This window comes from Caenorhabditis elegans, chromosome V (genome assembly GCF_000002985.6).
Source record: "Caenorhabditis elegans chromosome V".
Lineage (NCBI taxonomy): Eukaryota > Metazoa > Nematoda > Chromadorea > Rhabditida > Rhabditidae > Caenorhabditis > Caenorhabditis elegans.
Window position 1 is genome coordinate 15996856 of NC_003283.11, and position 13104 is coordinate 16009959.

The 13104-nt window shown below is 36.1% G+C and overlaps 5 protein-coding genes, 2 non-coding genes and 1 pseudogene across 11 annotated transcripts; 3 read left to right on the top strand and 5 right to left on the bottom strand.

Annotated features, from left to right (window-relative positions):
- The first annotated feature begins 280 nt into the window (after window positions 1-280).
- Window positions 281-959, top strand: C06C6.8 (uncharacterized protein). The gene is made up of 5 exons (NM_074613.6): window positions 281-371; window positions 439-525; window positions 573-652; window positions 697-756; window positions 804-959. Exons 1-5 carry the CDS (start codon window positions 342-344, stop codon window positions 871-873), a joined length of 327 nt encoding a protein of 108 aa, NP_507014.1. The 5' UTR covers window positions 281-341; the 3' UTR covers window positions 874-959.
- Window positions 871-3776, bottom strand: nhr-50 (Nuclear receptor domain-containing protein). Of its 4 annotated transcripts, none has more exons than NM_074614.8 (7): window positions 3615-3776; window positions 2564-2781; window positions 2140-2255; window positions 1871-2083; window positions 1647-1828; window positions 1485-1600; window positions 871-1224 (listed from the first exon to the last, which is right to left on the bottom strand). In NM_074614.8, exons 2-7 carry the CDS (start codon window positions 2766-2768, stop codon window positions 977-979), a joined length of 1080 nt encoding a protein of 359 aa, NP_507015.3. In that variant the 5' UTR covers window positions 2769-2781; window positions 3615-3776; the 3' UTR covers window positions 871-976. The 4 variants fall into 4 exon arrangements, 1 of the variants encoding a protein (NP_507015.3); NR_136353.1 differs by having other exon boundaries at window positions 924-1224; window positions 3615-3708; NR_136354.1 differs by having other exon boundaries at window positions 924-1224; window positions 2564-2805; window positions 3615-3708.
- A 1956-nt stretch (window positions 3777-5732) lies between these two features.
- Window positions 5733-7878, top strand: nhr-63 (Nuclear Hormone Receptor family). Its single transcript, NM_171557.6, has 6 exons — window positions 5733-5810; window positions 6110-6252; window positions 6395-6513; window positions 6567-6779; window positions 6825-7006; window positions 7462-7878. Exons 1-6 carry the CDS (start codon window positions 5740-5742, stop codon window positions 7823-7825), a joined length of 1092 nt encoding a protein of 363 aa, NP_741645.3. The 5' UTR covers window positions 5733-5739; the 3' UTR covers window positions 7826-7878.
- 21ur-13193 lies at window positions 6856-6876 on the bottom strand. The gene has a single exon (NR_070058.1).
- On the bottom strand, window positions 7866-8086 carry C06C6.10 (annotated as a pseudogene). The gene has a single exon. A coding segment is annotated over exon 1 (221 nt).
- Window positions 8087-9448: 1362 nt separating this feature from the next.
- Window positions 9449-10750, bottom strand: str-231 (Seven TM Receptor; the record flags this gene model as incomplete). The annotated part of the gene is made up of 6 exons (NM_074616.2): window positions 9449-9853; window positions 9898-10039; window positions 10094-10228; window positions 10279-10357; window positions 10422-10509; window positions 10553-10750. The coding sequence occupies 6 exons, from the start codon at window positions 10748-10750 to the stop codon at window positions 9449-9451; spliced, it is 1047 nt and encodes a 348-aa protein (NP_507017.2).
- A 726-nt stretch (window positions 10751-11476) lies between these two features.
- On the bottom strand, window positions 11477-12809 carry str-233 (Seven TM Receptor; the record flags this gene model as incomplete). The annotated part of the gene is made up of 5 exons (NM_001322600.1): window positions 11477-11589; window positions 11638-12086; window positions 12133-12267; window positions 12312-12390; window positions 12485-12809. The coding sequence occupies 5 exons, from the start codon at window positions 12807-12809 to the stop codon at window positions 11477-11479; spliced, it is 1101 nt and encodes a 366-aa protein (NP_001309466.1).
- Window positions 12601-12895, top strand: C06C6.12. Its single transcript, NR_070059.1, has 2 exons — window positions 12601-12685; window positions 12752-12895.
- The last annotated feature ends 209 nt before the right edge of the window (window positions 12896-13104 follow it).

A 13104-nucleotide genomic window follows, 5' to 3' on the forward strand; every position in this document is an offset into this window, starting at 1 on the left:
TGTTTTTTAACAGTAAATACATGTTGCCGTTAAATTTTTGTTTACTTTCAGATTTTTTTGGGTTTTGCAGTTGAAAATTATAGAAGAAAAATTATAAAAATACAAAAGTTTTTGGAGCAATCTCACAGCTTTGTGGCGTACTTTTCCCTCTTGTTCTGCACTTTTTACAGAATTTTCCCAAACTTCATAAAAGAAATTTAACGACCTCACGTATTTACACTATTAGAAAACAATTATATACGTGTCCTTGATTTTTCTTTTTTGGATAGTTAGATTATAGGATGAGATAAAGATTCAAAGCCAATCTTTTTCAATTTTCAATTGCATACGATTAAACGGACATGTTCCCGTTTACAACTATTTTCAAGAGCGTAAGTTTATTTTTAATTTTCAGGGGATTTTCCAAGATCATTTGAGCTCTAAACTGATATTTTTCAGATTACTCTCTATTTCGGACCATTTCTTTTGCTGATCGTCTCTATTGTAAATTGCCAATCAAAGAAGAAGTTTAAAGACGATGGAAGAGTGAGTTTATTGGACTAAAGAAAAATTAATAAAGTGTTTTATTTCAGGTGGACCTAGTCCCCCGAAACGCGCCAGTTCGCCCGGACCCTGTAAAGGAAACATCGGCGCAGACTTGTCCGACTGCACAGTAAGTTATTCAATTATGCGATTCACTAGAAAATGTATTTTCAGGACCCCGCCAGCAAAAACACCAATGGAGAGGAGTGGAAATGTGGCTGAGGACACTCTCGCGTATGTTTACACAAATTCATTAGCACTTGTTTTATATAAAATTTCAGAAATGTGAAATCTTTGCCGCCGGAGAAGTCGGATGATGCTGATAAGCCAAAAAAGAAGAAGAAGAAGTAATTGAACAGGTTTTTATGTAAATAAAGAAGTGATAGAAGGTGTTTTGTGTGAAATTTTCATTATAATTGTTTCATAAATTAATCAATATTGCATTTATACATATTTAACCATTCAACTCGTTTAACAATAATCTATAATCCTCGTGTAAGTGCACATTGTGCATATCACATATCAAAAGCTCTTCATAGAACTTCTTCTCTCCTTTTTCCACAATATTCAAGGTGTCGACAGTATCGGCAAACTGAATTTCATCAAAGTTCTTGTCGGTTTGATAATTTTTGAGCTCTCGAAATATCAGGTTGCGAATTGTTCGGCACATTTCGGAGCACTCCACGGAGATGTTGGAGTAGGCTGAAAAAGTTGAGCATAGTGTTTGTGATAAGTTACCCCCTGCAAGCTACAACACTATTATCCGCAGTATTGGTATTCCTATCGTACCCTTTCTCAATAATGTATTAAAGTCAGTATGACCCATTGCAGAGATGCGAAGGAAATAATCCTTATCAGTGCGAGTGGTGCGCGAACCTCGATTATTGTCGGCGATAGCATTTAAGGCCCCGAAGATTTATTTGCTCACGTTCAGCTCAGTAGCTTTTCTAGAGAACTCCTACCTCCATCGAACAAAATAATCAGCGCCAACGCCATAAATTCCGGCTGGTCCAAGCCTTTTTCATGAATTGGAAGAATAATTTTTGTTACGTAGTACACTATCATGGGTCCGAACACTCTGAAACCCAATTTATAAAATATTGAAAATCATAAAGTGAACTCACTTCAATATATCTTCCGGTGGCATTTTGAACTTCTCTGGCATTGAATATGTAAAGAAATCTACAATCATTCTTTTAAACTCTTCAGTATTGTTGACTTTTGAGTATCTTTGCACTTTAACTTCCATATCAATAGCCGCTGTTAAAACTGACCACTTCGGAAGAAAGTTTCGGAGAAGAGCTTCCTGGAAATCAAATTTTATTCAGGTTCTTGAGCTGTAACTGACTTTATCCAACTTCCTTAAATTCCATGTTAAAGACGGAAAAAGATCTTCAACAATTCTCCAAATCATCATACAATCTTCTATCTTAAAACACGATAACTGATAATAGTTGGTTTCATCCAATGTTCGAGTCATATAATTTCGCTTTGGCTGACATTTTTGCCAGTTAAAAGCAGTTAGAGTAATTGATGAGCAGTCGCGAGGAATTATTCTTGACTGGAAAAATTTTTCATTTTTTTAATTCATGTTTTGGAGAACCATGAATAATTTACAGGTAGTTGGGAAATCGGGAGGGATGGTGGTGTTGAAGAGCTTGAAGTTAAGGCTTCTGATATGCTTGGAGGTTTGTTCTTTTTCGGGGGATGACGTTCTCGTTTTTCTTGGACTTCTGAAATTTTGAATTGTTAGTTGTGTTTGTGATTTCTTGGAGTTAAAGATAGAAATCTGGAGTTCTTTTGTTTTTTTTAATCTAGAGCTCAATTCTTATTTGCCTCGGCAAGAAATGCCTGCCTGAATATGGGTACATAGGCAAAGTATGCAGGTAGGTATGTAATAGTATTTTCCTAATTTGAGACTTTTTATTTGAACTTAAAATTCATCGGATGCATGTTTTCTTGATAATTATTATAAAATGTTGGAAAAAATAAAAATTTCAAGCCTTCTGGCTTTTCAGAACTTTTCAAAAATTGGACTCACTCTCTGGATTCATCCCAATCGATAAGCACTTCTTAATCCTACACTCCCTACACGGATGACTATTCCGGAATCTTACAGCACAATTGCACTGGCCAACAACTTTTTTCGAGTGGAAATATCTGCGGAAAAATGCGGCACATGCTCTACATGACAGTGCTCCAAAATGGGGTTCTACGTCTGAACAGCCACACACTTGGCAAGCCATTTTGGTAGATCAGCTGAAAGTGCAGAGAACTTGGGGTCTGAAATTTTAATGAAAAAAAAAATAGTTTGAAAATAAATTGCAGATCGGATAAGAACCAGATCAAAAATAGCTGGTCATTTTTAGCATGATAGGAATGGGTTTTAGTGATTTCCGCGCAGCCGAATTTCACATTTAAAAATGTATTTCTAAATTACAAAGATGACCTAGAAGTTTCTATGTTATTGGAATACAATTTTGATTTTGAATAAACTGTCAAATTTTTGAACCAGTTTCCTAATTAAATTTTTTTTCAACGTGGCTTTGTAAAATATCTCAATTGAGACAAAGATTTCGGTAATGTTTTTAACTTACTAGTGTGGTTTTAGTTGGACTAAATGTACATTAAAAATCTCTTACTTTTTTCTTGAATGACAGGAAAAACGAACAAAGTTTATGAAACATCTAAAACTAAACCAAGAACTATATATACTTAAATTAAGCTTTTTGATCTCGGGTGCACTTTAATGTGTCATGGTTAGGTGTGCGATGTAGTCATGGTGATGGCGAGTACTAGTTCTGAACTCTTGATCTATTTGGAGAAAAAACTGCCCATATTTTAACTTTTTTTCAATATATAGTTTAAAACATTTTATTTATTTAAAACAACTTTTCAACTATCAGGAAACAATAAAGCATAAATTGACAGCACGTTTTGCTCATTTTTCTAATTAATAAAGGGAGCCCATTCAAATTAAATTTCACATTATTTCAATCAAAATTATTATTGTAGAATTGGAAAGAATAAAAACGGGGAAAGTTGAACAGCGAACAAAAAGTCATGTAAATTTATTTTTTCTCATTACGAACCTTGGGAAAAAATCCATTATTGGAATGATGACGATTCGAAAAGTCGGAAAATCACGTGGAAACGGGGAAGGAGTACTTTCCCGTGTATTTCCACCTGCAAAAATTCAAACAAATTTCCCCAGTGTACAAAAGAGCAGTGAAGAGGAGCAGGTGGTTAGAGACTTGCGCAAGTCTATCTATCTATGAGTCATAGAAACATGAAGAGACCCAGAGAGTAGTGAAAGTTGAATTAAAAATGACGTGGTGGTCATATTGCGTTTCATTTGGGGGGAAATGATTTGTATTACTTATATTTTTTATCAATTTTTGATTTTTTGAACCTCTCAAAGTTCAATTTCTTAAGTTTAGAATCCTAAAGTTTCTGTCTACATATGCAATGTCATTTTTCTTTGAAAAAATATTTTTGAGACTATTTTACTTATACATAATTGTTTTGTTTGAAACAACAAAACCACCCACGCAGAAAATAAATACAAAAACAGTTCAATGTAGAAATAAAAATCGGTAAAACTTTTTATACAAAAACCAATTATACCTGGGGGAAACCTGATTTTCGTGTTGATCGGATTTTTTGGGTTTTGTACGTCTGATGACACATACACATTTTGATCTTTAGTGAAATCTGAGTAGGTTTTATTGCTGGCAGTGCGTTTTTAATAGCTATGAGTCAGTAAAGAATTCAGAATTTTAGAAAAAACATGAAGCTCGGATTTTTTAAATTTTTTGAGCAAGTATTAGTATAGAATGCTTTGATAAGAAAAATATATTACATTTCAAAAATAATTATTCAATTTTAATTGTAAAATAATTTTTTCCCAAAAAAAATATCCTGCTTTCCACATTTTGTTTCGTTTTTCTTAATTTTCATTGTGAAAAGTAATCTTATAATGTAACTCCAAATTTGCATTACAGTAACATGCTAAATAATGATTTTTGTGGAAAAAAACAAAAATACCAAAAAAATTGTTTAAAAAAATGTTGGAAAAATTAGATAAATAACTACATTTATTTATATTTCTAACAATTATAAGCAAATTCATTATTAGTATTTCCTAATTTTTATCATAAACTCCAATTTTTTTATTGGTTAAAAAAAACTAAACACGATTTTTGAACAGCTAAAAAATTGGTACATCCTCCCTCCCCCTTTTCATAATTTTTCTGACTCATTGTAAACTAAATACCATCAAATTGATCTATCGTTTGTGTATTTTTATTAGTTTACACGGTATATCCCGTTAAGAAAATGTTTAAGTTCGAAAAACGAATAAATTTTTGTCACTATCATAGAATAGGCAAAAATCAACGAAATTGATAAACTATAATGTTGACATTTCTGAATGGATGAGTAATTCACCAATAAAAAATTTTGCTTGGAAAATCAAAAATCACGTTAAGAGACTTCCACGCCACTTTTTAACCATAGTCTGTGTGTCAGTTTGTCCAAAAGGGAAGCCTGCGCATGTTTCTAACGGCCTAATCCTCTCTATTCCTGTGAATCTCTCTGTTGTTTCATTGTTCAGATTTTTCGTTTGTTTGCATTTTGTTGGCAACCACTAAATGCCTGATGCATCTTGCTTTTTCATTGCACTTTTGATATTTCTTGGACTTTCCGAAAAATGTTAATTTTTGAATTTTCGTCCATTGCTACACTTTCAAATAGGCAAAGTTGAAAATTTAACTAATCTTAGTCCTTTTTCAATACCTTAAACAGCCATAAAATTTTTTGAGGTATATATTTTTTTAGACATGCCATTATGAAATTTGATCGTTTAAAGTCATTTTTAGTCTATTCAAGAAAAAAACCTAGAACACTCCCCATTTAAGCCAGTTTCATAATATTACATGACCTACTTGAAACTGAGCTTATGCTCTATTCTGTGCTTTGATGTTTGAGCCTTGATTTGCTTTTGCTTTTCGGCATCGTAATAGAGCAAAAAGCTCGCCGCAGCTGGTGTTTTCCATGACAACGGAGTATATACTTTATGTTTTGTAGACTAGCTCAACATTTTGATTTTTGTGATTTTTGATATTCGAAAAAGGGAAGTTTTTGGTTTCCGCCGTCGCCCTCTCTTGATATTCATTTTCTTCTAGAGCTTCATAATAAATTACTTTCAGACGAAACATGACCTCCACGTCTTGCCATGTCTGCGGAGCACCTGAAGTGGAGCCACATTTTGGTGGAGTGTCTTGTAGGTCAGTATACTTTAGTTTGAAATCCCAAATTTTTAAAAGTAAATTTGCCACTACTTTCAAGGCCCGTTATATTGCATCAAAGCTTTTTATTTTGCAGGCTTTTAATAAGTTTAGGGGTACATTGGAACATTTTTCATTAAATTAATTACCCAAAAAGATTCAGAAACATTTCCCTATTTTCATTGACCCTGAATTCGGCAAAACTTACTATTTGAAACAATAATACGGTCTCTAAATATAGTTTTAAAATATTAACTGAAAAAATTTAAGATTTAAGAAATATATTTTTGAAATCCCAGAGCCTGTGCCGCATTCTTCCGAAGATACTTCCATTCCAAAAAGTCAGTGATCTCATGTACCTGCCAAATCAGATATCAAAATAGTCATCCATGTAGGGAGTGCCGTATTCAAAAATGCTTTGAAGCTGGGATGAATCCGGAAAGTAAGTTGGGAAAGGGGTTCAGTGAAGAGCAGGGGGAGTAGTCTTCAAGTGCACCTGCCTCGCGCAACGTGCTTCCTGTATAGTCCGGCGCAAAACCCAAAAAGTGTCGGACTTTCGAAACGTATGCATATCACATTTTCAGAAGTACAAGTTAAACGGGAAAAACATCCTAAGAAGCTAAAAATGGAACTCGCCCACGCCAGCTTATCCAGTGCGTCTTCATCTCAAAGCCCTCCTTCGCTACCAATTTCACCGTTACCTGTATGTCTATGATTTCAACTATACACGACCTTCACTATAAAATCTAATTTCAGTATCATATTGTGAGCCGCAACAATTCAACGATCTCCTACATTGTTTCAACATGGGGAGAAGTTCAGGACAAACGGAGCGTCTTATACAAAAAACGATTCGATGATCTCACTTATTACGAGGCTTGTGTTGCTTCTAAGATAGATTCTGAAATAATGTGGAATGTCTGCGAATATATTTTTCCGCAAATTCAATCGCTTTCAAATTTGGATAAGGCAGATTTTTCAAAGCTTTCTAAATTTGCTTTTTTTTTATTTCAGAATGCTGTTTTACGAAACTTCAGCCCCAAATGGTCCCTCCTGGCATCGTCCATTGATTTTGAGAGAAATTGTCATCTTTATGAAGATGTTGTAACAGTTGACGATTATCTTGATATGATCGTGAAATTCTACTCCGGTTCCATGTACGGCGATAATAAAATTAGTCCAAAGGAAATATTAAGGTAAGAATGGTTTGAACCTGCAAACTTTCAAGTTAGCCATCAGTTCGTGAGCGCAAAGTGCCTGCTTCAAATTATTTTGCTTATTCTTACCGCGCAAAATCTTATGTGCATTTAAAAAAAAATTTCTAGGTTTACTAAAAATTTCGTATCATTCAAAGCATTTCACCAACTGTAACCTTAGCAGTTACACGTTTGCTGAATTTATGTACCTTCCAGTAATTTCCAGAATTGTCCAGATTTTCTAGTAGCTTCCAGTTTTTTGGCTCATTTTTTGAACTTCCTGAAATAGTCTCGAAAAGAGGGCATGGTTTAGCAAACAGCAGCAAACAGCAAACATAAGGCGAGAGGCTCATAGAACCCTTACCAAAACGGTGCATGAAGGGTCATTTATGACGGAGTGCATACGTTATTTAGACCAAATCTAAGTTCTACGCTTCTTCATAAAATAATTTCAGAGTCTTCGAGCCATTCCTCACCTATTATGGAGTTGTTTTGGTACTTCCTATGAATGCGAAAATGTTCAATTCAATTGAATATATGGCTCTTGCAATGCTTTTGCTGTTCGATGGAGCTCATGCCAACATTTCTGCAGATTGCTCGAAAATGTGCCATGACATCAAAAATGTTATTCTGCGAGAGCTTCGTGACTATTACATAGACAATGGTGTCGATGAAATGCGATTTTTTGAAACTATCGACACAGTGAATCATGTGGAGAAAGGGGAAAGTAAATTTATTGAAGAGCTGCTGGCTTGTGAGCTTCATAATGTGCACATACATGAAGATTATCGTCTCATATTACATGAGCAAAAATTTTAGCTTTAATTGAAATTGTACAATTTTTTAAACTTTATAATAAATTTATTCAAAATGACTCATTGAAAAAGATGGTACTGAGGAGATAAGAGTCATTGGAAGTTGCAACAAGAGTATCGGGATCATGGCTTGAACCACTAGAGCGCAGAATAACTGCCACTGAAGTTCACGGTAGATTGCTGAACAATTGGTTTGGTTGACCAGTGATTTGAACGATCGGAAGCAGCCGAACGCAAAATATAGCATGGCGACTTCAGAGGCTATCTGCAAAAAATTTAGGAATTGAAGGTGGTGTAGATTCATTTCGATATTTTGCTGTAACTGATAGCAAATCTCAAAATAGAGAACATGAAGCAGGAAGCCAGGAGTTGGTGACAGACATTTTTTTGTCGGGGTGTTAGATTAAGGTAAATAAAATAAATCTAAAATAAGAAGAGGAAAAAAGAAAGCTAGACAATTCTAGAGGGAACAGCTGTACAATTATATTATTCTCAGAAAAATATCATTACAAAATAATGTGATTGGTGAGGTGAAGATTTAAGCCTCAGCGGAATTCCATCAATTTTGTGAAACATCAATGAGGCGGCTGACGTTTTTCAGATGAAGAATTAAATTGTCGCTGCTGCTTTGAGGGAGACTAGAGGCTATCAGTCGGTTTGTGGTACTATATCGGTTCGAATTTTGAAATGTTTAAAGTACCTACATATTAACGTGTCCAGCTGTGGGGAAAAACTGTAAAACTGTTGTGACGTAGAAACTGTACGTACCAACTATGATGGTGGTCCAACTACCAGGGTTGGGCAGTTCTGTTGTCTGTGTATGTCTACAGGCTCACAAATCTCTACAGGCCGACAGTCCATTCTCTCTCTCTCTGTAAGGGTAACGGCTGTAAAGATGTTATGACGTAAAATTTGTATGTGCCAAGTATGGTGGTGGGCCAACTACCTACCAGCACTTCCCCTTGATACCTCGTTAATTTCGTTATCTCCAATTTTTATGACGTTGGTGAGGATTCATGCCATTATTGATTGGGCATGAATGAGGTTTGCGGGGTTGAAACAGTTGTAGTTCCATTAAAAGTATTCCGTATTCTCATTCAGTACACATTAAAAAAATTTGCCCCTCTGAGATTTTTAAAATTCCCTTTTTGAGATTTTTGAGACCCCCCTAAGAACAAGATGCCCCCTAATTTTTTGACCGCTGGGAGTGTGAGTCATTCGCCTGGCGACAAGAAAATTTTCAACTTTATTAAATTAATATGAGCCATCACAGAAAAACACAACTATGCAATATCTGTATAGTCCCATTTCTTCTGATACAATCATTCCAAAAACAAACAATCTGCGTTAAATTGGGAGACAAGAACGGAAGGCATAAATTATTCAAGCAAAAGAAGAGTATACGGTAGGTCTAGACAATTCTATAGGGACGGTCAGTTGTGTTATGTCTCCTACAAAAATATAAAAATATAAAATATATATTCGTAAACATTTGCATTTTTCGTTTCTGACGTAGAGCTTTCATGCAAGCGGAAATGTAAATGTTGCCACCTCAGCCTAGGTATCTTTCAGTTTTAGGCAGGCGAGTAAACATTTTGTACCTACATGGAAGCCCACACAACGGATGTTAGTAGACGCTGCTGCGATGGATATTAGCCGTTGATACCTGATACGGTTTCGGTTGAACTCGCACTATTTTGAACTGCTTGAAATACCCAAATATGGCTTGTCTATAGTGCTTAATGATGAAAATAGTTGGAAGTGCGTCTATCGCCAAGTACAATGTGATGGAAAATGCTAAGAAATTTCCGAACAATGGAGTTGAACAGTCTAGAAGCAATGTGGTCATGTAAATTGTAGAGAATGGGCCTTGAATCAGTGTGATCGGGATAAGGGTCTGGAGAGCGAGGGCGTAAAACAATTGCCATTGAAGATGACGGAAGTTTTTTGAGTGGCCGGATTGATTCATTAGTGACTTGGTGGCCAGGAAGCATTTCAATGCAAAGAAGAACATGGTTATTTCAGAGCTTATCTGGAACATATTCTCAGGTTACAATTGCATTATGTTTTGCCCACCAGTATAGTCGTAGTCACGGCGACTCCTCTCATTGAATCCCAGTTGATCACCTCTGTACCATCCTCAGATTTTGGATAAAACAGCGCCCCGCAAAATCCAATATTGTCAAGCTCCACATCACTCGGAAACACTGATTCTCTTCTAAATTTAGAAATCAAAATTTCAAAATTTTTGGCTTAAACTTTGAAAACTCACATCAAAACGATTTTTGCAAAGTTATTCAATGGCATGAACACTGCAATAGCTGCTGACCATATCGTAGCGAATATCAGCGGAGATCCTAACCAGAAGAGAAAGTTTAGAGGGCGGCTAGATGTCCAGGATGAGTTTCTGGAAGTTGTATAGAGCTCAAAAATGTCCGCCTCGCTTGATATTCTTACCCATTCAAAACCTGATAACGATATGCAAACTGGAAGCCGAATATTCCAAGCGAGACCGCAAAAGATCCGCAGAACAGTACTGTAAGCAAAACAATCAGGTTAAGGGAATTCCAAATTTTGCATAATAATAAAAAAAAACTCACAGTCCGCGGTTTGAATCAAAAATTGCGGAAGGATAGTTTTTGCGGGATCAACCATCACGAAAAATGCAGAGTCCTTTGTGAAAAAGTCCTGAAACTTAAGTTTAAGGAATTTACAATTTTTCCAGAGTTACCGGAATTGTCAACAACTCCACACAACCGAAAAATATTTCAAAAGTTGAAATGTAGATCATCATATATTTGTAGAGACCAAGGTCTTTTGGAGACTTCAAAAAGATGACTGGAACAAGGATCGCGTTGACAGATATCCCGAAATAGGTGAGCACATTTCGAGTTTTGTTTAAGGTGGGGAGCCACGTGTCGATAGACATGGCGACTCAATAATGGGCCGTTGTTGGGAAATATACAGAACAACTGTTCCAGCTATACGAACCAGAATATCCGCCCAGACAATTCCCAAAAGACCAAGAAAAATCTAAGATCTATTGTTCTTGCACATGATATGATGCCGTCACTCAGCAAAACGAAAACAGTACCCGCCCAGACAATTCCCATGAAACCAGGGAAAATGTGTAAGATCTGTATGAAAACAAATACGGGCTTAATTGAATGAGCCAGACACATCTCCTGATTATATAGACATCATGCGTACTCCTTGTTTTCAAAACTAAGTCCTTCGGGATGGGATGAATCAGAAACATCATCAGTGCAATTGTCATGCACGTTTAATCATTAGAAATAGTCAGCCGAATTCCGTGATTTTAGTTTAGTTCTCTTATACGATTTGTGTGTTTTTTTTTCTGTGCAGTCGTCATAAAAAACAAAGAACACAGTCGTTCTGGCAGTATTCTGCCATGGGACTACTCTCAGATTACAGTGCTCCCATCAGTAAGTAGACGATGTCACAAAAACGTTAAACTTCAGCAAATGTCCTTCATTGAATCCAAGGAACTTTCTCCAGTAAAGCTCGCAGACTGGGGCTCCTCTTACCCGCCCGTCTCGCTTTTTGGTAGACAGAGTGTTTATATGGTGTTAATATGTTATGTATATAACTTTTACGATAATTATTGCATGTAAAAATATATAATTAAATAGTATCATGATGAAACGATGTATCTAGAAGGAATGTCAGCTAGTGAAATGGCCGTGTGCGTTCCCACTTGGTTTGCAGAGTTGGCAGATTTGCATAATTTCAAACAGCGGAGTGTTGCTGAAAATATATAAAGAATTAAGTTTTCCTTGGATACATTCGACTCACAAAAAATAAACTCTCGGTATGGTTTTATAATGAAAATTGTGGGAAGCGCATCAGTGGCTAGGTAGAAGGAAATTGTTAATTCCTGAAGATGTCCGAAAAATGGTGTAGAAATGTTGGCAAACAAGGTAATATAAATTGCAGAAAGTGGGATTTGCATGAAGAAAATAGGAATCACAGCCTGGGACACGAGCGCGTAGAACAGTTGCCATTGAAGCTTTTGAAAGTTTGCGGAGTAAGCGGAAGTCATGAGGGACTTTGTGACGAGGTAGGATTTTAGAGCAAAGTAGAGCATTAGAGATTCGGAACCAAATAGAATGCAAGTACAGAGTGACATGCCGATGAATGAGTCCCAGTTGATCGTGGTACTTCCATCTGCTAGTCCTGGGTAGAAATATACTGCAACAAACCCGACAGTTTTGTTTTCCAGGGAAATCGGGTAGGACTGTTGGCTGAAATTATTTGTTAAAAATTATGCTGATTATCATAAGTATGTGCCTTATTGCATAAACTACATAATCATTTCTTCCTAAATAGATTGAACAAGAAAGTGTCCACATAAGAGCAACAAGTAGAGGAATGCTTCCCCAAAAAAAGAATGTGAAGGAGCTTCGTGAAGTCCAAATAGAGTTTCTGAGCAAAACATAGATTTTTTGGAACAAGTTGGAACCTCTCACCCTTTGAGCACCTGATACCGATAAGCAAATTGAACACCAAACATGGCCAATGATGTGGCAAACGATCCACAGTAGATTACTGAAAATGTTATTTCAACTTTGATCAAACTTGGTATTGATAGAGTTAAATTAATGGTAATATTTATGTAAAATTGGCCTAGTGGATAACTTACAGCACGAAATCTGGAGTAAACCATCTGGAAGAAATGCCTCGTCCGGATCAACGACGACAGTGAACAATGAACCTTGGGTATACAAATTAGTGACAGTCATCAGCTCCAACCATCCGAAAAATAACTCAAAAACGGCGATGTACACCATGAGGAATTTGTAGACCCCCATATCAGTTGGCGATTTGAACATTATTAATGGAAGTAAGACAAGGTTACAGAACATGCCAAAGCAAGTGAATCCTCGTTCAATTCCTTGAAATGTTGTAGCTTTCTCTGGACTTACACTTGACGGTTGCCATAGACTCGAGTCGTTGAGCAGCACCATTTCATCCGTTGGCGACATTATCAGATTGATCTGAGTATGAAATAGTAACATATGTTTTAGATGTGTGAATGTATACTCCCAAAGCTGTATACCCTGTGGCATACTGTATAAATGTATTTCTGAGAAATAATGTCTGCTCAAAATACATGAAATGTACCGGTCAATAACAAGTTTTACAAGCGGAAGTAAGTATGCCACTTGGACACGTTTAAGTCTAACTGTCAATCAGAATTCCAAGAAGCCGCTAGTTTAAGTATATTTAAGTAGGAAACTTATGTTTGGAGAATCACCAATA

Bases quoted from the DNA above. Each gene is read 5' to 3' on its own strand.
- C06C6.8 (NM_074613.6), top strand. From the start codon at position 342: ATGTTCCCGTTTACAACTATTTTCAAGAGC. The intron at 526-572 runs GTGAGTTTATTG...GTTTTATTTCAG, and splicing joins AGTTTAAAGACGATGGAAGA to GTGGACCTAGTCCCCCGAAA. The intron at 653-696 runs GTAAGTTATTCA...ATGTATTTTCAG, and splicing joins CAGACTTGTCCGACTGCACA to GACCCCGCCAGCAAAAACAC.
- nhr-63 (NM_171557.6), top strand. From the start codon at position 5,740: ATGACCTCCACGTCTTGCCATGTCTGCGGAGCACCTGAAGTGGAGCCA. The intron at 6,780-6,824 runs GCAGATTTTTCA...TTTTTATTTCAG, and splicing joins CGCTTTCAAATTTGGATAAG to AATGCTGTTTTACGAAACTT. The intron at 7,007-7,461 runs GTAAGAATGGTT...AAATAATTTCAG, and splicing joins AGTCCAAAGGAAATATTAAG to AGTCTTCGAGCCATTCCTCA.
- nhr-50 (NM_074614.8), bottom strand. From the start codon at position 2,768: ATGGCTTGCCAAGTGTGTGGCTGTTCAGACGTAGAACCCCATTTTGGA. The intron at 2,084-2,139 runs GTAAATTATTCA...AAATTTTTCCAG, and splicing joins TCCCGATTTCCCAACTACCT to TCAAGAATAATTCCTCGCGA. The intron at 1,601-1,646 runs GTGAGTTCACTT...ATTGGGTTTCAG, and splicing joins CCACCGGAAGATATATTGAA to AGTGTTCGGACCCATGATAG.